The sequence below is a fragment of the Scleropages formosus genome, chromosome 4 (genome assembly GCF_900964775.1).
Source record: "Scleropages formosus chromosome 4, fSclFor1.1, whole genome shotgun sequence".
NCBI classification, from domain to species: domain Eukaryota; kingdom Metazoa; phylum Chordata; class Actinopteri; order Osteoglossiformes; family Osteoglossidae; genus Scleropages; species Scleropages formosus.
In genome coordinates, this window is record NC_041809.1 from 29,003,449 (window position 1) to 29,028,974 (window position 25,526).

A 25,526-nucleotide genomic window follows, 5' to 3' on the forward strand; every position below is an offset into this window, starting at 1 on the left:
TGTGAGATTACTCTTCACTTTCCTGTAAAGGTAAAGTGATCTTAGTCCCTGGTGAGCAACAGGATTTTGAGTCCAGCTGCAATATTACAATTAAATTCTCAACATTTTCATACTGAAAGCAAGAAATTTATACCATGAGATTTAAGGTACTAACTCAGTTTCCTTTGACAGTTTGATTGAACAGCTTCTAGATATGACCAGTTCTGGAAGATCAGTGGAAAATGACTTTGAGCCAAACAGAAGTTTATTCACCATGTCATGATGTACAACAGCGTTGACACCAGACCATGAAACATTTAAATACTTTGCATTATAACAAACAAGCACACCGTGACCATTTCATAAAATAATTGTATTGCCTTGCTCCATTGCAGATTGTCATTCTTCCCACTACCACATAACAGAACTTCAGCAAGCATTAGATACTTTTCTAAAGAAGTCTCTTCAACCCCCATGTGCTGCTGATGCTAAATCTTTGTGTCATCAAACTAGAAAAGAAGAGTTGACTTTGTGTGTACTAATAACAAATGAAGTGAAGGTAGATGGATCTTCTACACCACGTTTATCAGTGCACATGTCTTTCTTACACTACTGGAGCCATCTGCAGAAGAGAAGCGAGTATCACTTCCTACAGTCAGAATCTTAACTGCAGGCACATTGGAACACCTAAGAGGAACCCTAATCCCTCTCCACTGAGGATACACCAGAAAGGTAGACAGGTGGGAAAGCAGTCTTTTGGTTCTTGAACAGAGAGTGCTTAGCGCCAAGATTTTCTCCTTCCTTCAGTTGTGAAGGCAAAATCTTATATGCATACCCACTGAGAAAGCAGTCCAGTCTGAGTTTAAGTGTGATCCTCCTGCCCAGATCCTTCATAGGATGCTGACCCTTTCTGTCAGGCCCTGCACGTCAGCATCACGAGAGTCCTCCTCATACTCAGAGCGTGGCAATGTGACAACCAGGTGGGCAGGATAAGTCAGCTTGTGCTCCTGGGCAAAGAGTTGCCAACGATTATCGTCGCTCTCATGAGTGATGTAGCGCTCACCCAACTTGCACTCCAGCTCTCGTAAGTCAAGCCATGTCTGAAAGTCCTGTTGTCGAAGAAATAACAGAATACGAACATATGCACAAAAATGCATGATTATAGGAGGATACTGAGAGTATAGCAATACTACCACCTCAAATTAATGAAATCTGGTTGCAGATTTGTTGTATTAGCAGCATATTGAGTAGTTAATTTCTGTATTTAAACTTGCAGATCTATGTGAATAAAACTCAATCTGTCAAATATAATCACACAAGTGGTTCAGTTGAGACTCGCTAATATTTCTCGTTATAACTTTGTCTCAAGCTATGTTTTCACATATACCGCTTTGCACGGTATTATGCCCCCCATGTGAAGGCCAGCATGTGTAAATGTTGCAGCCGCACGCATTTGTGAACTGTAAAGATATTTCTGTTGGACTCTCAATACTACTGTGCTTGCACATCATTGTGAATAATCTTGTGTATTAAGTTGATAAATATACCTGAAGCCAGGAGTGACTGAGACTCTTATCCACACTATATCGCTTCCTCATCTTCACCTGCAGCAAGTTGTTGATCAAATCAATGGCTGGAAGGCAAACATGTACAAGTTTTATTATTGCTATCTTAGGGACATAGTATTCTAATTCAGACCACGCTTTTCAAAATTCCTTACCCTCAGGGGAAATGTGCTTCCAGGGGTTTGGTGGGTACATGAAAGCAGCATTGTGGATCTGGTCATTGATGTCCTCATCCTCATTGAAAGGGAAGGTGCCGCTCAGGCTGACATACATGATGACACCCACAGACCACATATCTAAGGAGCGGTTGTAACCCTGGTTGAGCAGCACCTCAGGAGCCAAGTAAGCAGGCGTGCCCACCACAGACCGACGGAATGACTTTTCCCCAATGATCCTCGCAAAGCCAAAGTCACACAGCTTCACCTGGCCACGGAACAGAGGAAACCGATGAGATACAACAAGAGTCTTCAGCGGGATTTCTCCAGGAAATGGTATCAAACAGAGGGCAGTGTGATTTAACTAAGGTTACAAAAAGCCAAGTTCAGCAGGTTTTCCAGATCTTACACTGTACTACTAAGAAAATGTGTTGAATTATGAAAATGGTTAAAACAAACATCTGCTGAGCTTGACTCCCCACAGTACCCCTGACCAAGTACTGCAATGGAAAAGGAGCCACTGTCTTGTGGGAATCTTAGTCTGTTGGAAAACAGAGGCATCCCTCATATGACAATAATGAGAGTGATTTGTGGAGATGCATGTTACTGTGCATACCTGTGGAAAGGGCTCGGCGGAGGCTAGAAGCACATTCTCAGGCTTAAGGTCACAGTGCACAATGTTTTTAAAATGCAGATGCCTCAGGGCGGCAAGGATCTGAAGAAGCAGAATCAGGCTGTTAACACAAAGACTTCCCACAGGGAGAGGGGTCAGTCACAGATTTACAGAGACAGGTTTAGTTTGTCACAGCAGGCATATTGTCCCAGTCCATAAAACTGTCAACTATTATGGCATGGGAAATAACACAGAAGTAACATTTAAAAAATTTATGTCTTTTTTCTTCCAGTCACTTGAGGCTTTCAAGACAGTCATCTGGAAGCTTGTAGGCGCCAAAAAATCATTTAAAACAGGCAAATGCAGTAATCTGACAATGTGCTGTTTAAGCCTCTATTTTGATGTTACACAACATGTGTTCACAGTTGCATTAATGCTCAGTATTCAGAATACCAAATACTTTTACTGATAAGTTGTTAAAGTTTATGTAACAAAGTCAGACATCATCCTATACCTGTGTGATGAGAAACTTGGTAAGTCTTTCTGGTAGCCTGCCCTTCTCACTGGATAGAATCATCTCCAGCATGTCCCCATGCAACTTCTCCATCACTACAAACACCTTCTCTGGCGTCTCAAACATGCACTCCAAGTTTACTATACCCAGGTGACGCAAACTCTGTGCCAGGGAAAAAGAGACGAAAAAGCAGCTGAAAGGGTTCTGGTAATGGATAATATAGATATATGTATTTGAGGCCAGAAAGCTACATCCTCCATTCCTTTGTAGCAATAACCTACATTTCATTACGTATGTTTTAATGTCTTTTTCGCACTGCTGCATTACCTGGAGGATTGCCACCTCATTCCTCAGCTGGCTCTCCTGCTTGGTGGGGAAGCGAAGCTTATCAATCACTTTCACTGCCACATCACGGCCTGTCTTCCTGTGCTTTCCTGTGACCAGAGAATATCAGAGGGAGGAAGAGAATAGGAGTGATAGGAATAAGAATGAACGCACAATCAACAATGGTGATATGAAGATCGTAGTGCTCTACAATCAATATATTGGACATATTCTATCAATATTCACACAATAACCCTGCAAACACCTCTTAAAGTGTATGAGACTCACCTCCATACACTACTCCAAACTGTCCAGACCCTAGCACTTCATCAGCAAAGATCTGATAGACCATGCCAATGTCCTGTAGGTTACAGAATGCATTCCTCATCAATAATTATAACAACTTACATGAAAACCTTCTTAAAGTCATCCAAGTAATTTGTGAGAAATAAAGAGACATTGATTGAGAAGTCATCATCTTACCACATTTTCCTGGATTTGACTATTAGAGACAGAAATGCTCACAGATGCTTGTCCTATATATGAAAATGAAAATGATTTGTTATACCTCTACAGTCATAACACTTAGTACATTAAGTGATTAATGACTACAAAAGGTGCCGCAAAGAAACATGAGCACAACAACGCTTCAACATTACAGCAAAATGTCCGTATGGATTCACTTTAATTTCAAAGAGGAAAAAAAGCATCGAGCAGAACTTACTGTGAGGAGTTTGTCCTGCTGGAGCAGGTGCGTCCTGGAAGATAACAGGCATAAGAGCCTGTCTGATGGCATTCTCCCATGCCTTGGCTATATCTCTTCCTATCCCGCTGTTAGGAGTTATGTCATCAAGAGATGAGGAGGAAATAGGATGATCAGGATAAGAGGAAGAGGCAGGCAAGGGGGTAGGAGCAGAGGTTTGACAAGGGTTCGTATCTTCCCCTACAAAGTAGCATATGTTGCTGGTGATGATTTCAAAGCAGTGTGGACTGGTACCAGGTGGGGCAAGAGTGAAATTCCTGGCAGGCTGTACTTCAAGGACCTCTGACAAAGGGATTTCCTAGCATGAGAGAAAAGGATAGGATAGACTACATATTAGTGAAAGCATCCTAAAACTTAATGAACAGAGGAACCACAGGAGTTTTAATAAAGTTTTAGTAGTCATGCCCTAAAGGATTTAAATATAGATCTGTTTTTGAAATGTAATCTGACATGACCACAAAAGATGCTTTTCTCCTTCAAATTTGAATTCTCTTGCAGTTGTTGAAATTTCAGCCCTAGATGCTCACAGAAATTTCAGTGGATGGCAGAAATGTCTTATAAGGACAACTAAACAAAACCAAACCCAACTGAAATCAATAAGGCAGCAATTTTGTGGTCTTAACTTATCAAAATAAACCCCTGAAGGTTTAAGTAACCCTCAGCCCAGTATTTTAAACAACAAAAGCCAGAGTACATGTATTATGTAAGTGATAATCTAGTTTACACAAGAATGTTTTGAAATATGAAGGTTTCACCAATATTTGTCCTTCTTAAGAAGTTCCATGATATGAGAAATGAAGCAATTCTGTGAAGTAACATTAGTATTTCATGAACATGGACCCTGGCTATAAGACACAAAATAAATAAAATAATTGCTTTGGATACAGCATATCAATCAGATGTACTTGTCTGACCTTGTAGTATTTGTTGGTGGTATCATTCTGGAACAGGATGATACATTTGCAGTCCAGACGCCAGAAGTGCCGTTTTCTCTGAAGGAGCAAAAGGGGATAGGTCAATGCTTAGTGACATAGGGATCTAAACAGAAAGATATTTTTTACAGCAAAGACTGAAACGTTAACAAAGAACTAAACAAGCCCTGGAAAGCAGCAAGAAATATCATTTTTGAACTGAAACTAATTTTTTTTTTGTATGAAACCCTATCTTGTAGAAACCTCTATAAATGTAGCACTGCTGCATTTGTATGCATTTAAAGAAAAGAAAATTAAATAGCAAGCACACAGCTACTGATTTTTGTCTCTCCATTTCAAATTCAACAGTCCCGCTGTTTTTTGTTTGTCTTGTTTAAAGCATTATGTCATTATCAGTCAACTACCAAGGTAGAGAGAATGTGAAAGGCAGACCTAAATGAATGAACAAAATTTTATTAATCCCATAAAGAAATTCAATTTAGTTGGAGGAGCATACAATACACAGGATACAAACACACATACATGTATACACATAGAGTACATATATACATAGAGTGATGAAACAGACAAATAAGTTTGTAAAAGAATAAATTAGCAAACATATTTAAATGCAAGAAATGTCGGAGGAATGTGGAGCGTTGCAATGTGTGGTGAGATAAAGTAAGCTCAAAGCTGGAGGAAGTGAATGGTTACCAGTGTGTCTTTGTTGCTGTAGTGAACCATCCAGCCCTCCTTGATTGCAGTACTGGAGCGACGTGTAGTTTGCCTCACAGATTGCACCACTCGCATCAAGGGGATGAAGCCCATGGAGCTGAGTGCAGAGGGGGACTTGACTCAAAAGCGTGTTTTAACAGCCTCTGTGTTTCAAGTCATTCTAACCGTAACCCTACTTACTAACCTCTGGTCTTCAGCATTGCTATCCTGACTGTTGTCACTGCATGTGTTTGGAGAAAACGAGCCAGGGATGCTGCAGGTGTCATCCGAATCATCCATGATAGATGACCTCTCAGATATTTCAGAGTCACTCGTATAATCCATGGGCTCTGGATCTCCACTAGGGACTAGCGTTTCTGAGAAAAACAGATCTCCCATCAGAATAATGCTCACATATGTGAGCATCCAAACACCCAGAACCATCTGATTTCATGATCATGATGTCTTTTACCTCCATTTATAATAGTTTCTCCCAGACAGTCATTGGGAACCTTATACGCACAGCGTTTGTGGCAATTGAACTTGCAGTCTGCAAAGGAAAGACAAGGGGTTACACTTAGCATTTATACACTCTATTCAGTTACTCCAGGCAAACAACTGTCAACCTTATGTTGCACCCTCCTTCGTACCAATACCAGTCCTCTCAAATCCATTGCTTACTTCTATCTCATGGAGACCTGATGATCAGACAGGCCCACAGTACCTTTGTCACAGGCATCAAACCCACCTTTGCACTGAAGTCCCTGCCGGAAGAGACCCTTCAACAGCCTTTTGCAGTACTGGCACACAGTTGGCCTTGTGTAGGAATGAACGGCGAAGGTGTGAGGCACTTTCACTTTAGTGAGCAGGATCTTATCCAGGTGAATAGGACGTCCTGAGTACAGGCGACGTGCCTCATTGGGGTTTCTTGACTGTAAGAGCTATTATAAACACAGACTTAGTTTAGAATAAATAAGGCATTGGTGACAATCAGCATATAGCAAAACAAGGTAAAAAGCATTGCTAAACTGCCAGCAGAGGTCAACAAAAATTACATTAAAATTCTTTTTGGAAGAACTACATGCAGTACTCCTTAGATCTGCAAGTATGCTGTTATCATTATGTATACATTTAATAGATGAGGACATATTTAAAAACCCATTTCTGCGCGGCAGCACACCATTGTTGTGTCGTCTGTTTGGATGCTCAGCAAGGACTCTGATGTTGAGAGCCGCAGCGACTGACTGCTAGTCAATGAAGTACTGGACAGCCGTCGTTTGCGAGCACCACTACAGTTGTTGGGGATGTTAAAGGCACAGCGCTTGTGGTAGTTCAATCCACAGCCTGCAGTAAAAAGAGGCAGATTGTTGTACTGCAACATATTTGATGAGTTTTATTGCTTTTGCATTTTTTTTTTACCCAAAAGGCATAAGTTGTTCACTTAAGATATTTTACACAAGCAATTCAGACTCAAAGATGAAGCTTAAAAGGACAGCAGCAGAACCATCTGGGTCCAAAAACATTCAGATTTCAAGTTCATGTCAACAACCCCCGACAATGTGCCCTGCTTTTCAAATAAGATTAACTCACCATCACACTTTAGACCCTGTCGAACTAAGCCAAAAAGCATTTCCCCACAATGGTCGCAGAAGGCAGGAGCACGGTAAGAGTGCACATTCAGGGTGTGAGGCCGGATCTGGAAGTCCTCAGGTGTGGCAGCCGCTACACAGCAAAGGAAGAAAAACAAGAGCCCCTGAAATATTAATCTTTGACTCATCCCACTGGTGCAACGGAAGGAAAGACTAGCTAGAGTGGGATAAAAAACAGGCTGCATTGGGAAGGATGACAGAAGGCATGTGAATCTTTGGTGATGTTAAAATAAATGACACTATTGCTTGAGAGTCAAGCCAAATTGCTTGAGTGACTTCAACTTAGACACAAATTACTCAGACTTGACTCACATTTGAATGTACATATACATTTATCTTTTACACACACATTGGCTGAAGCCGCTTGTCCCGCGCGGGGTCATGGCGAGCCAGACCGTAACACAGCAACACAGGACGCAAGGCTGGAGGGGGAGGGGACACACCCAGGACGGGACGCCAGTCCATCAAGGCACCCCAAGGGGGACTCGAACCCCAGACCCGCCAGAGAGCAGGTCCCGCCGCGCCACCGCGCCCCCCATTTACATTTTATGTGTTATTAAATGTCTTAATGTCCAGCAGTGTGAAAAGGTTATTGGACAGGGACTTTCTTCTAAAAGTATGCAAACATCACCAGCAGCACATGTAAATTAGGTGTTGTGTAATTGCGTGGTGGTGCAGTGGGCTTGGCCGGGTCCCGCTCTCTGGTGGGTCTGGGGTTCGAGTCCCACTTCTGATGCCTTATGACAGACTGGTATCCCCTCCTGGGTGTGTCCCCTCCCCCTCCAGCCTTGCGCCCTGTGTTGCCGGGTTAGGCTCCGGCTTGCTGCGACCCTGCTCAGGACAAGCAGCTTCAGTCAGTGTGTGAATCTGTTGTGCTATCTAATTAACCTGTCTACACTGGTGTTTTTGGATTACATACTACTTTACACACAATCCTACAAAGAACACGCCCAATATGTCCGACAGGTGCTATAGCGTTTGTATGCTAATCGTGTATCCATGCAAGGAGAGAAGTGTTTTTTTCCCACAAATACACTGTGTCCTTCTTGGGCTTTACTCTGAGCCCTCAGTGTATAGAGATGGATCCTGGTAAGATGAGAGCTATGGTTTCTTGACCAGGACCAAATATTGTAAGAGACATGTAAAGGCTACTAGGTTTTTCAAACTTCTACAAGAGGTTCGTCAGGGGCTTTAGTTCTGAGGAACTCCACTTACAGAGTTGATCAAGGGTACTCCACGATGGCTATCCTGAACATCCGAGGCACTCCAGGCACTCGATAGTCTCACGGAACGTTTTATGCCAATATCAGGCCTTAAGGAACCAGACCCTACCGCATCATTTATGGTAGAAGTAAGATGCCTCTGACGTTTGGGATGGGGTCGATTTTACATTCATTTTCACATCACAGGGCACCACCGCAAGCGTGTCCTTGAGCCTGTTTGTCACATCAACTCTCCTACTGAACGTGACTAAGACTTGGTCAACCATCAAGCTGGCCTTAGAAAAGTGGAGACATTGCCTCAAAGAAGCCACACACCCTATTTTGGTATTAGCTGATCATCGTAACTTGAATATCTACAAGAAGGCTTGATGATTAAAGCCTGAACAGGCTCTGGGCCCTGTTTTCCCAATCTCTTTTCACAGTAACCTGCAGGCTAAGATCTATGAATTGCAAAGCGGAGGCTCTCTCACGAATCTTTGGTACCGCCCAGGGCAAAAAAACTGCTCGACACCATTCTGCCCTCTTCCTTTTTTGTCAGCTCCAGCTGGTGGGCACAGATCGATGAAGTCAAAACTGCACAAGCGCAGAACCCTGGACATGGCAATCAGCCATCAGGAAAGGAATGCATACTGCCATCAGTTTGTTCCGAGGTCCTTCAGGGGATGAAAAAATTACTTCTTTTAGGCTACCCTAATCTCTTCAGCTTGTGTCAGAACATTTCTGGTGGCCCACTATAATGAATAACGTGCAGGAATTTGTCTACCAATCTCACCCCCTCAGCCACCTCCATTTCCCCGGACCCTCACCTCCAGTAATGTACCTGTTGTGGACGACTAGTTCTGGAGGAGGAAGACTGTCTGGCGATTGGCCCACGTCCACCTTGAAAAGGCCATCTGATGACAAAATCTCAGGACTGGCCGTAAGTGTTGCGTGGTCGTTTACCAACTGGGTGAACAGCTCTGGCTTTCAACACAGGAAATTAAGTTGAAATTTCCCTCCAGGAAGTTTGCAACAAAAGTACACAGGTCCATTCAAGATAGTGCAGTGGATCAACCTGCTAACCAACAATTTAGAGCTGCCCATCCAGTACTGTTTGCTCCACCTTCCATATGTTTCTACTGAAACCCCACAGGACCTTAGCCTCACACTCCTTATACTATGAGGAGTATAAGTCAGACGTATAGTGATGGGTGTCTGCTAAGGACATTCGGGAGCCTCCTTTCATTTTTGATTTCCACACAACCTGAGTTTGCCCAGCACCCTCCGCTCAGGGTTCATCCCCTATCCCAGCATCATCTTGCAGCAGGAGCAAGCTCCGGAAGGGAGTAATATCACAGACCCAGAAACAGAGAGACAAATACAGACCTCATCGCCCTCAACTGACAGTGAATTATTTGGAGATGTGATGTCAGATGCGAGTTTGCATTGCAAGTTTTTGCATCCCTTTTCATGTCTGGCACTATTAATTTTGACACTATTACTATTAACTTAGTACCGTTCACATCAGATGTCATTGTTGCTATATACATAAAGACATTATGAATTACTTAGCACTGTTTAAGTCTGAAATCACTTGTTGCCTAGTATAAAAGATTGTTTCACCCTGCTTGCTTTGGGAGCTCTACTGAGATTCCATTAGTTCCAATCCATCTCTTTATTTCCAGAAGTTCAGTACCTTGCTTCTGCTTTGCCTTTTGACATTCACAACTAAAGTTAGTGTTCTCATTAAACTTTGCATATGTTCCACATCTGCCTTGTCTTCATGTTTTGTCATGTATGACAGAAAGGAAACCCCCTTCTTTCTTTTTCATTTTAACCTTTTTATTCAAATTTTAGCACTAAAAACTGATGCGCAACAAATGACCTTTAGCTCTTATTCTGACATTTACTGTCCCATGTAAGCAGAAAGCTTTCTTTGTCAGTGACCATTTAAAAAAGTTATATGTTATTATTAGGTATGCAGATCTGGCACCCTCTTGGGTATATGTAAGTGTAGATTAAACAAAAAAAACATTGACACACACTCCACATCCGCCACAGAAGCATGGGCTGCAACTTCCTGTACGAATGCTATTTTAATGCTGGCAAGATAGTGTGCATTTCCCCTGATAGACACAAAGCACACATAAAAATAATGCATTTCTTAGACCACTGGCCTCCTTCTCACGTTTCTTATATATATATGTTAACGTGCACGACATCTTCTAATGACGAGACTGCTGTTGCTACTGTTATTGTTAGCTTTGGAGCTTGTAACCCATTCATACACTGGTAAGAAAACTAGATGAAACTACTAGGAACAGCATATGCTTTTACTTTAGGGCAGAAGGGCTGCATTATGAGGGATTATTTCAAATGGCTGAATTGACAGTACCCTGTAAGGTTACGTATGCCTGAATGGCTGGGGCTATGAAGCAGAAATTGCACAGAGAAGACACTCCTACCTGACAGTACTACCTCAATGAGGTCACCTTCTTGGATGTCAGTAGCACTCTTAACTATCTGTAGGATGTTGTTGGTGCCCGTGTCATGTTTAAATAGTAGGATCTTGTCATAAATTCCATAAAAGCCACACTCTGGAAACTGCAGAAGGGACAAAATAGAAATAACAGATTTAATATGGGTTTAAATACCATAATAAAATCAATCTCTCAAACATTTTCTTGGTGGTTTAATAGCACAGTTTTTTTTTGCTGGCACACATTACTTGTTAAGCTGCCAGTAGATCTGAGTCTGATACGAAATGCAAAGGTGATTGACTCTATTTTCACCAAGATACTGTAAAATCAGTTTATAGTTGCTCTTTTAGGAAAAGGCTGAAACACATTAAGACAGGCAGAAACCACAGTACTAAACATGCAGCAAAAATATGCAAAAACATTACAAGAAAATTTTACTGTTTAAGAAGTGCAAAAAGGATCTGTTTAAAAATGTTTAAAATACTGTTTTTATGGCTTCAAAAGAAAAAGCAAATATGCAAATGAATGCATACGTCAGGCAAATTGTACCACCGTGATATTGTTAAAAACCACAAAGACTAAAAAAATAGGACAGTGGCCAATGTCACATGGTGACCAGATATATGAGACAGTAAAGCTCAGTACAATGTTTCACTGAATTTTTCCGCTCATTTATGACTACAAGTAAATGTAACTAATTAACTAGTACTTAGTGCCATAAATTACTGGAAAAATTGAACTTTTCAAACTAAATTCTGGCACTGACACTTTTTACAATTGTTGTACATTTATAAAGAAAAAAATATTACTTTTCCGTAACCCTTGTTTCATTACTTCACAAAATTCCAAATTAAATTCTTTATAAACTTATAAAACTCTTTAGAAACTTATACACCACACAAATAATCAAGCTTTCTTACTGTCAGCTGTCTTTACATTTACTTATTTAGCAGATACTTTTCTCCAAAGCAATTTCCAATGAACTCTGTGTAGTGTTACCAGTCCTCACACCTTATTCACCAAGGTGACTTACACTGGGTCACTCATCCATACATCTCTCTGTGTTACTCACACACTGTGGGGGAACCTGAACAGCATATCTTTGGGAGGAAACCCACACAGACACAGGGAGAACATACAAACTCCACACAGACTGAGTGGGGATTGCACCCACATCCTCCCACACCACCCAGGTGCTATGAGACAGCAGTACTACTTGCTGTGCCACCTGATTTGTGGTAGAGTTCATAGGCTGTTATTTATTCTTCACTAATCATTTTATTGCTGTTTTTTTCTCCATCCTTCTGTTAGGTTTAAAAGCGGTAGTTCAACTGAGGAAAAAAAGATGTTTATATAAGTTTAATAGCATTTATGAGTTTGAATAAATTAAAACAGTTATTGGGTAAGCTGGTCTTAATTTACTTGTTAAGGATATGGTATTTGGTGATAGAAATGGCTTTGTGTTTTACTAAAATGTAAATAGCAAGTTTTCAAAAATAACTAAGAGGGGTGTGGTGGTGCAGCAGGCTTGGCTGGGTCCTGTTGCATGGTGAGGTTCAAGTCCTGCTTGGGGTGCCTTGGGGCAGACTGACTTCCCATCTAGGCTGTGTCCTCTCCAGCCTTGCACCCTGTGTTGCTGGGTTAGGCTCTGGTTCATCATGACAAGCAGCTTTGGAGTGTGTGTGTGTGTGTGTGTGTGTGTGTAGCAACTATGAAAAATAGTTGTGCACCATGTCACCATGGATAAAGTTATCAGCTAACTGCTACACACTAATCACTGGCCCCTTTACTAAAGTGAAGAAATGCAAACTAAAGGATTTTGATCAAGTATAAACTTTAGAAATGACCGCTGCAAAGGTACAGTAATATTTATTAATATGTTAATGAAAACTGCATGTCATATGCTAGTTGCACAATGGAACTGCCAGTATGAGTTTGTGCTGGTTATTCGCTCTGAAAAGTATACCGGCTCCGGCTCCAGCTACACCTGATATGCATGTGTGAGCATCTTTCTCTGTCAAAGGACATCAGCATCATGTACATGAAATCCACACCCACTCTAAAAAGTTACAGTAATAAGTTACTGTTCCTTTGCAAATCTGCTAACTTTTCAGTGACAAGGTAAAATTCAGTGTAATTTATAACCAGAATATTACTGTAATACAATGCCACAACACAATTTGCTTTTGTGTAGTATTCTGTCCTGAAACCAGTCTCAGAGTACTGTCACAAGGCTACAGGTAAAACAAATAACAGCCTTATCATAAGCACTGGAATATCATTTTCTACTTGAATGTTGCATTTGAACTGGCTATATAACTTGAACTCAAGTTAATGTGTGCTACTGTGTAATACTGATGCCCAAAATGAACCCTAACCCTTGCTAGATAACTCAAATCAGCTATGTTAATGGAATAAAGTTCATAGAATATGGTAAACCCTACAGGATTTTAACTTTCCTTACATTTGCAGCATCTGAACAGACTGGCTTTTTAATTTTTTTTTTTTTCCCGATAGTGAAGGTCCGAGTTTTGTTATTATGGGACAGTGGTTAGGGATAACAACTTCAAACCTAGAGGTTGTCTGTCTGAATCCCAGTCTGGCTCTTATCCCCTGCTCTATTGGTGCAACTTCATTTGAGGCAGCAAGTAGAGCAGTAGTTAAAGCTTTCGCTTTGCATTGAAACAACATGAGTTTGAATCCGACCTTCTGTTGCACCTTGCTCGAGGTACTCGGTCTGAATTTCTCAGTTACCCTGCTGTACAAACAGGAAATTGTAATAATTAATCTAATAAATAATCTAAGCTGATTTTTTTTACGTATAAATCTTGGTTCTACCTCTTTGTTTCAAAAGTTTTGACCATAGAATCTCCTCTCTCTGATTTGTTTGAATAGACAAGAGATCACACTCAGTAATATTAATGAACACAAAGTAGACCGAGTAAAAGAAATCTGTATAGGGAATACCCACACCAAAATAAAATAACGTCAAACGCAGAGAGAACATGTCTCTGCAGTGGAAAATTAGACCCTCTTGATTTATCTATAAAGCTATCTTTTCTATTTCCTGTTTACTGATCTGCTTTCCTGTCACCTGCTTGCCAAAAACTAACACAAATTATTATACTGTAACTACATGAATTCACCGTGAACAGTACTGGGCTCCAATGCACTGAACATGAAGCCTGTACAGTAACATTGTATTTATCCACCAATATGTGACAAACTCCTTCCATATATTCACTTTTATTGATGTACATCTACTGTTAGTGGGAGCATAACAGGCAGTATCGTTCTCTATGGATACGGCTTCGTCTTCTTGGAATTACTACCCCAGGTTCCAGGAAAGGCCCTGCTGCCATACCCTCAAGCAGAATACTTTATCTGAATTAATATGATAAAATATGAAGCTGTCTAAAGGGGTTACATTTTAAATCTCTTTAACAGCAGAATAATAGCAACAGGAGCTAACAACAAATCATTTCTGGTTCTTTGTATCAAGCATCTTAAGTCCTCACCAGTACATTTTATTCTACTTCTACAGAGACAGTGTACACATGCTGTAGGCGAGTAGGAAGGGGGGAGAGAAAAAAAAAAAAAAAAAAAGTGTCCCGATTCGTAGTTTTATATGCCTGTTTGAACACACTGACAGTGTGTTTACACTTTATTTTTGTGCATTTGAGGAATAGAAAACAGCACGGTTTCAGCATGTAACAATGAAAACCAGTAAAAACTGAGCAAACTAGCAAATGCAACAATTATTAATGGTTCTGAAACTTGACAAAACCAACTGTTAATCATTTCAGAGAGCAGGCACAGAGGAAGTTGAAAGAAACATGAGTATTTCAGAATAAAATGTAATATTTGCAAATAAATATAAATTCCTCAAATACCATTTAAAATATTTAATACACTTTATAGAAGAGATATGCTGCAGCCTTCTATTATTTTGCGGTTTATTTAAAATACTGTTAATACACCAGCAATATTAAGGTTATACATTTAACACTTCAGATTTAAAACATGCTGCACTGTATGGCAATGCAGCGCAATACAAACAAGTGGTACTCAGATCTTTCCTCATCAGTATTTAGTAGATACAAAAGTAAAATACGAGTAAATTTATTAATCTGGTAGCATAGAATTTGCCTGCCCTTTCCCAAAAACATAAGCTCCAGGAATTAAAACATGGGCGTGCACAGCATGGACATTTCTGGACTTTCCGGACTTTCCAGATTTTGTATACTTCTTCTGTAGTGTAGCTGGAACAGGAGGAAAATACTTTTCATCAAAGTGCTTTAAAAAAAACAATTCCAGGAAATTCTTGCTGCTTTGCGATAGGAGTATGTAACAGGTAAGTTAAACAGCACACAGAACCCATACTGGGCTATGTACTTTAAGCCACTGTAATAAATTAGTAGTTAGTCTCCACACATTTTTTTCTGATCTTACAGAACATGGAACTCATTCCAAAATTATTCTGCTTTTACCATCAGGAGATCACAGCAAAATTATGCTTCAGACAGATTCTTTCATTTGAAATTGCTGAGGACATGAATAAGGATTGAACAGCAATACACTGGCCTTGTGCCCTGTGCTTCTGGTATAGGCTCTGGGCCAGTGTGACCCTGACAAGTGGTTAACAAAAGTGAGTGATATTACTTTTTATTTCTTCTTTTTGCTTCCAAAATGACACTGTGTAGAAGTGACTACATCCATATATGACTTGGTGCATGTAAGGAAATATTTAGCTCACCAGCTACACACCTTATGTATGCACAAAATAACGGAGTGAGAACAGTTCAAGTTGTCTTTACATTTCATTAATGTGTGTCAGCCACTATGACAAATGTGCCACTTCACACACACACTTCTAAAAACTTAGATGTCAAAGCACTTATCCCTCATTCATACTGATGACTGATAAATACCACTTCCGTTTATTTTCTTTATAGAAAAAATAAATCTTGACTCTCCACTCCAGCTAACTGGTCAGGAACGAATAACTTGTCTGAGAATTAAATTTTAAACTCCTTGTTTTTAAGGTAAATGTTTACACTGTGGGGGGGAACCATATTTTGACATTACAAATGACACATCTACGACATGCTTTGTGGTATTTTTCCTGGAGCATATCCAAGTGTGGATACACACCCATAGGTTACGCTCAAGTTTTATACTTTGTGCCTCTAAAATGCAACACTTTATTCAAGCGAATATACTGAACTTCCATTTTTGTCCAATCAACTGGTAGCATGTTTGAATAAAGCAGAGTTGGAATAAAGTCAGCAGTCACCAACATGCCCTACCAGTACTTGTGTTTTTTTTTTTTTTTTTAATTAGTCTCCTTTTAATCTACACATACCCTGTATTTTTTATCTGAGTACCAAGACCTTTTTTTATTTCTATTCAGTCCCATAATGAATTTCTTTGGACAAACTCATTTCACTTGGTTTTTCTGAGTAGGGATTAAAAGAAAATAACACTACTGCAACAGGCTAAATTCAGAGAATATAGTCTTACTTCAGGACCTGAGAGGATTAGGGCGATTAATAATAGATTTACCCTTTATCCTCACATTTTACCTCCGTTTCTCTCTTTCACTCCTTATTACATATACCTCTTATCTCTCACTCCGTCCTTTTCTCCCAGTTTCCTTTCCAGTATTTTTCTGCTCTTTCCCCCTCCCACTAAGTCCTGAGCTCATTTATTTGTCTTGTGAGGTGGGGTTCCTGCTGACCTGGCTTCCAGCTTTTCTAAACACTGTGCAATAACTGAGGAGTTCTGTCACACTGAGACAAGCAGACAGAGCTTACTGTGCTCCAAAACCATTCCCTCATCGTCTATCCAGCACTATCAGTAGTTCAACACCTCCTGAAAAGGCCATCTTTATTATACACATCTCAGATGGATCTTATGTAAAAACTGAGAATCCACATCTTTCCAGTTCTCTGTTCTTTTCCATTGTTTTCTGATCTCTTCTTACTCTAGTGCCCTGTGCTTCTAAGACAGCAGTAGAATCAGCTCTTCAGCACAAGAGTTACTATACTTTGTTACAGGTCATGACTTGGATGATACTAGTTTCATAATTGTGCAACTGTCAGCTTTCCACTAAGAAAAGCTTCTAGTGTAGCAGCTTTTTTTTTTTTTTGGGTCCTGACAACTATTCTTAGAAAATAACCATATAATACTGTTCATAACAGCAGTGTTATAGGAATTTTAGATTAAATCTTTTCATACTTCTACAGGATAGCAGGTCCAGGTGACTGATCTAAGAGAACTAGTCTTTGTGTTGCATTTTTGAAGGAATATACTGCCTATGTACTAGTAAGGAAAGACAAGTACTGATACCCAAAGCACCAAAATTACAATTATATATTATCATTCAGGAAAAAAATAATCCAATCGGATCATTCTGGCAATTTAGAGGCAAAATTCACATGGGGGGGGTCAGACGTTGTTGTCTCAACATCCAACCTTAGAGTGCTGAGAAAACAATCCTAATCCTGCTGAGTCATTTTGCTGTAAACCAAAAGAGTAAACAACAGTAAATCAGATATCAGTACTACTACTTACATTGTTGCAAGATCACCAAGTTGAAGTTTTTGCTCATGGACACTTGTCAACTTTTCTGTTTCAGCTTAGGCTAGTGAACTCTCCAAAACATTTTAAAAAGTATAGGGACATTCAATACAAATATGATCAAGGGATACACATGAGGCAAAACATTGTAAAAAGGGCAAAAAAAAAAAAAAATATTCCAAAGAAAGACATCTACACTGTTTGCGGTATAGATGTACAAATGCTTAATGAATTTGTCCCTTTAATGTATGTGATTTTACAAAGAATAAATAAAGGAAGGATCTTGTCTCGCCCTGTACTCCAGGAGGAGGGAGGACAAGAGTCCATTAGTGCCCAAGGGAGCACTAGGAGCAAAACATAGACAGGGGCTGGCATTCTGATGGCTGAGCCAGGAAATCAGCCTTATTTCCTGTTTCAGTCTGCAAACAATAGTCAACTGACATGTCTCCGCAGCACTGACACACAGCTGTATGGAGGCACTAAGAAAGCTATACTAGGAGGTGTTGAGAGAATGCCAGCAGCAGTAGTAAGCAGTTTTGTCTGGACAGGGGAGTAGAATGTCAGTTTTTGTTTAGCTTAAAATGTTGTAGTTACTTCTGAACTGGCTGTCAAAACAAGCCACTGAGGTGCACCTACAGTCAATAATTGCCCTGGGTGGAATGCAGGATACTGCTCCATACTGTACACATTCAAATACATTTCACAGCTACACCTACAACCGCCATGCACTGAACATTTTAAAGAGCACCAGCTTCATGAAATAATCACCAATTTTATAACATCCTATGTGTTAAAATATAGCCGTAGCACTGGAATATACTCATCTCTTATATAACAGGTTTTGTACAATGGAAAAATGTTGGAATGCCTTATCAAAGCATAGACTCCTTTTTGTGCAGTGGGCTTTTTGTTCCCCGCAGCAACCTCAGAACTTGTATCAGACATTTTAAAAGGGGTTTCACCAAACAAGTGTATATCGCCAAAAGGTTTCTGCGCCTGTTTCATCACTATGTTCTCACTAAACCATATTTTCCTTTTTTTTTTTTTTTAATAATGAGGAATTCATCTAATGGGGTGATTTTACAGACGAAATGAAGTGTTCTATTAAGGACAGGTGTATCTCTAGTGACTCCTAGCCTGATGAAGTGGCAAAAGGGTCCCTTTCTGCTCTGCTTTAAAAAAAAAAAAAAAAAACACCAGCAGTGTTACCACATATTCTGCCTGTAAGCCATGTGCCTAAGCTCTTAGCCATAACAAGTCATCTATTTGCCCATTCATTATTCTCATCACACTGATTTAATGTGGCATTTGACAAGGTCTTGCTGACAGGAATGTAGATAAAAATCAGGAGAAAGTTTCAAATCTGTGATTGAATCGGTAGATGAAAAGGAGAAAGAATAAGAGAGAGACTTTGTTTACTTAGTACACATCTGTAATAAATTGTTTTAAGATTCCCAGTCAAATTGCCAAACACAGAACAGGCTGAAATGCAGTCCTGCTCTTGATGACAGACATCAGGGTGAAAACAGGGGAAGTAATACAGGACCCTTGTTAGATCTAACATCTCCACAGAGTCAGTACAGTCAGATAACTAACCACATTAAAATTTATTATCCTGCAATCCTGCACTAACCTTTCAATGCAAGGCATACATTTGAAAAAAATATGTACTTTTAGCCTGTGCTTACCATCAAATCATTTTAAAAATCTCCATTAGTAGCGTCAAAACCATCAGGCTTAATGGTTTAATCTCGTAACGGTTACGTTTGTTCTGCTTCGGAAGCAGTTGTCAAGTACGGTCTGCAGGTGTATTTTGCCATTATTTAGAATAAAGTGCACTTCCCACATGCATGAGCCTTCCTGGGATGTTTACAAATACATGTCTATGTATTACACACCAAATACAGCTGGTAGGGTAGAGGCTACAGCTGCAGCCTTTGGGTTGCAGGTTTAAATCCCACCTCTAGCTGTAGTACCCCTGAGCAAGGTACTTACCCTAAACGGCTCCAGTAAAATTACCCAGCTGTACATGGGTAAACATCTGTAAGTACCTTAACAGTGTAAGTTTCTTTGGAGAAAAGTGTCAGCTAAATGAATAATGCAGACTGAAGCACATCTTCACCGAAAGCTTTTAATCCACTTTGGATAAAGTGAATTTTTATAATAAAAAAAAAAAAAAAAAAAAAAAAAGTTTAAAAATCAGAAAAGGACAGCAACAAAGTGAAATATAGAAGTAGAAAAAGTTTACATTTTCACACCATTCCTTCTTGAAACACCCAGGTGACTTAGGTGTCCGCAGTCAGCGTCACCAAAAAGGTCCATAATGCAGTTTTGTGCGCAGATACTGATAGAGCGCGTGCACATACTGTACCTCCAGCGAGCGCGCGCGCGCGCACACACACACACACACACAAATTTTCAGCAGTAATTCCCAGACTCACCTTCTGGTCCACAATTGAGCAAGCGATTTGTTTGACATAAGCTAGATCTGCTGACTGGGGCAGCAGCACCGACTCGCGGGTCAAACCGATCTGGATGTTGAATGACACCCCAGCTGGTGGTGGAGCGCAGCCGGCGGGCGTCAGCAGCATCCCTGCTTGACCTCCTCCTCCTCCAGGGCCCGGCGCCGGACCGCAGTCCTCCGCCGGTGCCGCCAGTGCGGCTGAGTGGCCAAGAGCGGGGCTCTGATTTATGTGCGCCGCTGCTCCTGCTACGGACCCCGCGGGAGAGAAGCCCGCGGGGAGAAGGAAGAGCTGGTCCTGGCTGGGGCTCGAGGAAAAGCAGGGGCTGACGTTGGCCATCCTCGTGCCTGCCTGCAGCAGGCAGGCAACCACACACCTCGCCCCGGTCGGGTCGAGAAAGAGAGAGGAGACGCCGCCGTGCCAACAAGTCGCAGGCCACGAGCCGGAGGAGGGCACAAAAAAACAGCAGAACGAGAGAAAAGTTTCTTGCCTCAGTCTGTTCCACACACAGCACTCTGGTAACTTTGCGCTCACGGTTCTGGTCTCACAAAAAACAGGAGGAGGGGCCTGTTTTCCTCCTCCTCCTCCTCAACAAGAGGCTGGTGCGCTGAGGGGAAAGTTTCTACTTTGTTAACTGCATAAAAGACGGCGGAGGAAGGAAAATAAAACAAGAAGAAGCAAACAGGACGAAAGAAAAAAAAAAGTTTATCCGCCCTGAACCGCCGTGTACAAAATGGCTTCCTTGCTGCACGTCAGGAAACTGTGAGAAGTGGAGTGAAAGCCTCGTCCGTCTTGCTTTACAGGTCCTGCTCCGTTTCAGTTTCTCGTCGCGCCTCGCGCAGCAGCACCGGCCCTTCCTCTTTTCGCTGCTCAACTTTGGCAGACTTGCGAAGGGAGCAAACTGATTGGCAGGTTTCGCAGCCAATCAAAACAGGCTGAGAGAATTAAAACGGCCACGCCTCCTTCTTTTTGCCCACAGCTGTGTACAGTAAGTGCTGACAGTATGTATTCCTTTCTAGTTCCAGTTTGATATCACACCTTTTCTAAAAGCTGTTTATTCCTGTTGACTTTTTTGGTATAGAACACAACACGTGTGCTGTGCTTACACACATACATTGACTGAAACTGCTTGTCCCAAGTGGGGTTGCGGCAAACCGGAGCCTAACCCGGCAAGGCAGGGCACAGGCTGGAGGGGGAGGGGACGCACCCAGGACGGGATGCCAGTCTGTCGCAAGGGACCCCAAGCTGGACTCGAGCCCCAGGCCCACCAGAGAGCGGGCACAGGCCAAGTGGGGGTGGGGGGGTGCCACGGCAAGCCAGAGCCTAACCCAGCAACACAGGGAACAAGGCTGAAGGGGGAGAGGACACACAGCAGAGAGGATGCCCATCTGCTGCAAGGCACCCCAAGCAGGACTCGAACCCCAGACCCACTGCGGAGCAGGTCCCGGCAAACCCGCTGCACCACTGCGCCCCTGGTCTTTACATAAAATTTTATTTCTCATAATACATTACTGAACAAATGAAAAGAGAACTGTTATGGAATGACAACACATACTACTGTCTACCATTCTAACAATGCAATCCCAAAGACCCATTATAATGTATGGAATCACTATTTTTGAATATTATAGAAATATTTGAAATGGAAAAAAATACACTCTGGACATCTTGTTCTCTAGTGATTAGAAAAATTGTATTTGTATAACAATGATACGTAGAGATAAGAGACATCTGAGAACTATATGAACCTTGATATCAGGTCTTCTCAGCTCACAACCTGAAATATGTAACTGACAAAACCTGTGAAGGCAATTTTAGCAATAGTACTGGTAAAATGCATATATCAGACAAAAGTTAAGCAGAACAATAGGTACACGTTGGTTTAACTAAGTACATACTTAAAATCTGTTGCTTCCAAATATGTAGTATTGTCTACTCAGTTTTAGAAAGTTGATGGTGCCAGTGTAATCAGGCAGGCGGAGAAGATGGCATTCGATGATTGAGATTCCATAATGTCAATAGCTGTGTTTCTCTCTTTTAAATATTGCTGTAATGGGGCCACTGGGCACCAGTATCCTGAATTTTTCTGGATCGTTTCATGCTCATTTTCTCTGTTGGTCGGCCACAGAACTGCTCCCAGGAGTTATTTCAACAGCAGTTCCTCATGTTTCATCACGTTTAACTCCCCTTAAAGCTACTAGGGTAAAAGAAAGTATCATATCATTTGAAATCATCCTTCATTAACTTCTGCACCACTCCGAATGGTGAAGAATATTATGCGCCTTTTCAATACACCCATCCCTCTGCTAACAGGTGAATTCATTTTGCGAGATCACGCTCTTGGGCAAACTGCTGTTGTGAGGGGACTGAATTGAGCTCTTTTCTTCTGTATGAAAAATTTGTCTGCTGAAATTAAAAAATTCTCCAAAAATAAATGGCATTGTTATGCATAACAGTAATACCATCAATCTTCCCTACCATTTCTAAGTAATACCACAAATAGTATCTGTAGGAAAAACTATTGATTTCTACCACTTATTACCCAAATTCTTACCATAAACTGTGCAAAAGAATGGATGTATTTATTGGACCATCAGTATTACCTTCACACGCCAACTGGCAAACACTTTATTGGCCTGTACTCCACCCAGGGAAATGGGCAAACTAGCTCAACTAAGGGCCTTCATGTTATTGTGTACATTGTGTAAATAACTGATTTACAATTTACATTTATATGGTTTATTTCTAAAAGTTAGTACTGAACATGAAATTTTAGTTGCAAGTTAGGTTTATTAAAATAGATTTTGACATTGGTTGTGCGTGTCAATGTGACAGGAAGTAGGAAGTACAATCATCACCCCCATTCAGTCTCCCTGTGTAGTGTTTCACTTATCTGGTCCACAATCATTAATACCATTTAACTTTAATCAGTCCCGATTTTTGGCACAGGATGACAGAATAAACTGAGACGACATTTAAAAATTGCCCCAAGTGGCTATATGAGAAAGACTGTGAGACGCACTGCATTGTGGGAACTGGGTACCCATGCTCTCAGTTGCGTTTGCTTGCATGCTCACATATTTTTGCTTGCATCCTGTTTTGTGCCATTAATTTCCTAATTATCCCTTTATTTAAATGTGACATATTGACATAATTTTCATCAAGCTAGTCCAGCTAGTTTGTTGTTATTGACAAAACATCAATTATGAGGTCATAAAAAAATGTTATTTACTCTGTTGTGTTTAATGAAATATTTTAATTGTTAATTATTAATTTTTTTGAAAGGAGTAGTTGCGAATGAAGTCTCTGGTATAGAATTGACCTCATGAGTCAGACAGTAGAGGAGCAGAGAAAGAGAAGAAAAACAAAGGACAGACTTGTTTGGGCAGAGAATAATGTATCTTGTGAGTATGTATATATTGTACATCATGTCAATGCAAAAAGTAGCCATTTCAAAACAATTTGAAAAAGTGCTTCATCAACATTTTTTCTATGCCGTGCACATGAGGGTAGGAAGCCAAACTTTTTTTGTAACCTCATTGTCCCTAATCTGTGTTCATTCCTTAAGAATGAATTGTTCTAATTCCTGTTCACTCCTTTGTATGTTGAATAGCTGGCTATGTTCCACCTGTAAATGAGAAGGTGGAAGTGAAAATAAACACTCCAAAACATGTAAACACCTTGGAACAACATCCAGTGACCTGTTGATGGTAGGTTCATGAGAAATCTTTCCACCTTTCTGCAATCTTATGCAAGCTTTCTGCAACCTCATGTCTCTCTTTCTCTTAATGGAATCCACAAATTGTATTTCTCCGAGATGTGCGTCGCTTTGGAGAAAAGCGTCTGCTAAATGAATACATGTAAATGTAAATGTAAACCTTACTGCAAACGTACTGAAGAGTTCCTGGAAGTGGACAGCGGATCGGAGAAGTTCATCGAGAAGAAAACAGAGCGGCTGCTGCAAACCACAGTCATGGTACAAGGTGAGACATGCTTATGATCTTTGTACAACACTATCACTGTAATAAAGTGCACAGTGGAAAACAAATAATCTGTTTTAATTTTATTGATGGAAGACTGATGCAAATGTCATTGACACTATATTGTAGCTCTCATATGACATCAGCAAATTTATTCTTAAACTTCAAAGAGTAAGGCTGACTTTTAAATAGCTTTTAAATCTGATTGGAATTTCTGGAAACCCTGGTTTAAATTCCTTTTTCTATGTATTCAGCTTGTTTTATGAAATTTACCTTCAGAAAGCAAATCAGTCATTGCAGAACAGTTTGAAATGATAAGATTATGCTGTTCTATTTTGCTAATGAAACTGAAGTGTTATGATTTGAGAAGTGGACTATGCTCATTGCTTTTTTGGAAGTTTTTCCTCCTCACGTAACTTGACAGTTCTACCAATAGGGGTTGCTTTAGAATAAATGTGTCAGTTAGTACAATTCAGTGATTCTCCAAAGAATCAAATAGTTCATTTACTTCACAGGGTTTCACTTGTCTTTTATTAGTAATAACATTTTCATAGTTTTCTCTTTTCAAATCACTCTCCTAGACAAAAAAAGGGAGAAAAAGAGCATCCATACACACACACACACACACACACACACACACACACACACACACACACACACACACACCACAATCAAAACACTGGCATTATTACAGTAGTTGCCCAAATTTTCTGCAATTCCTTGAGGCTAAACAGGAGCTCAGACTAAGAGCCACTGGTGAAATCTTATTACTTCCTTCCATAGAAATTATTATTCTATTATTGTTATACTACAGAGACAGACACAATAATCATGTTTGTAATATTTTTTCTTTAATCGATGACTAGTGAAAATCAACATGGTTCAACAAAAATAATTACAAAGAAAGACGATAACAACAGCAGCTTACCAGGATGGCAAGGCAACTACAAAGAGGCCAGGGTTGAGGATGCAACTGGGTAGTATGAGAAAGATCATGCATTAGACAGATGTTTATACAGTTCCAAGAGAATGAGTGAGGAGGTGGGATTTGAAAGGCAGAGAAAAGTCAGAACAGTGGTAGCACATCTGATGTTAAGAAGAAGTTCATTCCACAGCTTGGGAGAGAGAAGACAATGATCCGTACCTTTGCGTGTTCTTGGGGAGAGGTGGCAAAAATAAGGCAGGCAAAGACAGAGTGGAGGCTACATTGAGGACAGTAGGAAGAAGAAACAATGTCAGGACCTCTTGGTTTGAAGAATGTCTAATTTCACCCTGCAGGGGGCGCAGTGGCGTGGCAGGTTTGGCCAGGGTCTGCTCTATGGTGGGTCTGGGGTTCGAGTCCTGCTTGGGGTGCCTTGTGACGGACTGGCGTCCCCAAGGGTTTGTTGAGGGTATGCAAAGGATATTGTACTTAGATCAAGTTTCAAGTGAAGGTAAAACATCCAGGATGAGGTGTCTGAGAGGCAATGCGAAATCTGGTTTGAGATCTGATAATTTAAATGAGGAAATAAGATACGGACTTGAGAGTTGTCTCCCTGAAGGCGATAGGAGAACCCAAGAGAGGTAATGAAGGTAACCAAAGAGAAAATTTACAGGGAGAAGTGGTCCTAGCACCAGTCCCTGAGGTACACCT

At 40.7% G+C, this 25,526-nt stretch overlaps 1 protein-coding gene across 3 annotated transcripts; it reads right to left on the bottom strand.

The window, feature by feature from the left end:
- Positions 1 to 190: 190 nt before the first annotated feature.
- LOC108934336 (serine/threonine-protein kinase D2-like) lies at positions 191 to 20,879 on the bottom strand. Of its 3 annotated transcripts, XM_029251520.1 has the most exons (18): positions 19,893 to 20,879; positions 10,855 to 10,993; positions 7,129 to 7,260; positions 6,719 to 6,882; positions 6,287 to 6,479; positions 6,011 to 6,088; positions 5,744 to 5,915; positions 5,539 to 5,656; positions 4,828 to 4,905; positions 3,875 to 4,211; positions 3,634 to 3,686; positions 3,439 to 3,511; positions 3,154 to 3,260; positions 2,827 to 2,988; positions 2,316 to 2,414; positions 1,700 to 1,967; positions 1,527 to 1,612; positions 191 to 1,088 (listed from the first exon to the last, which is right to left on the bottom strand). In XM_029251520.1, the coding sequence occupies exons 1-18, from the start codon at positions 20,250 to 20,252 to the stop codon at positions 870 to 872; spliced, it is 2,838 nt and encodes a 945-aa protein (XP_029107353.1). In that variant the 5' UTR covers positions 20,253 to 20,879; the 3' UTR covers positions 191 to 869. The 3 variants fall into 3 exon arrangements, with proteins under 3 accessions (XP_029107353.1, XP_029107354.1, XP_018607490.1); XM_029251521.1 differs by lacking the exons at positions 10,855 to 10,993; positions 19,893 to 20,879 and adding an exon at positions 9,231 to 9,374; XM_018751974.2 differs by lacking the exons at positions 10,855 to 10,993; positions 19,893 to 20,879 and adding an exon at positions 9,217 to 9,374.
- Between the last annotated feature and the right edge of the window lie 4,647 nt (positions 20,880 to 25,526).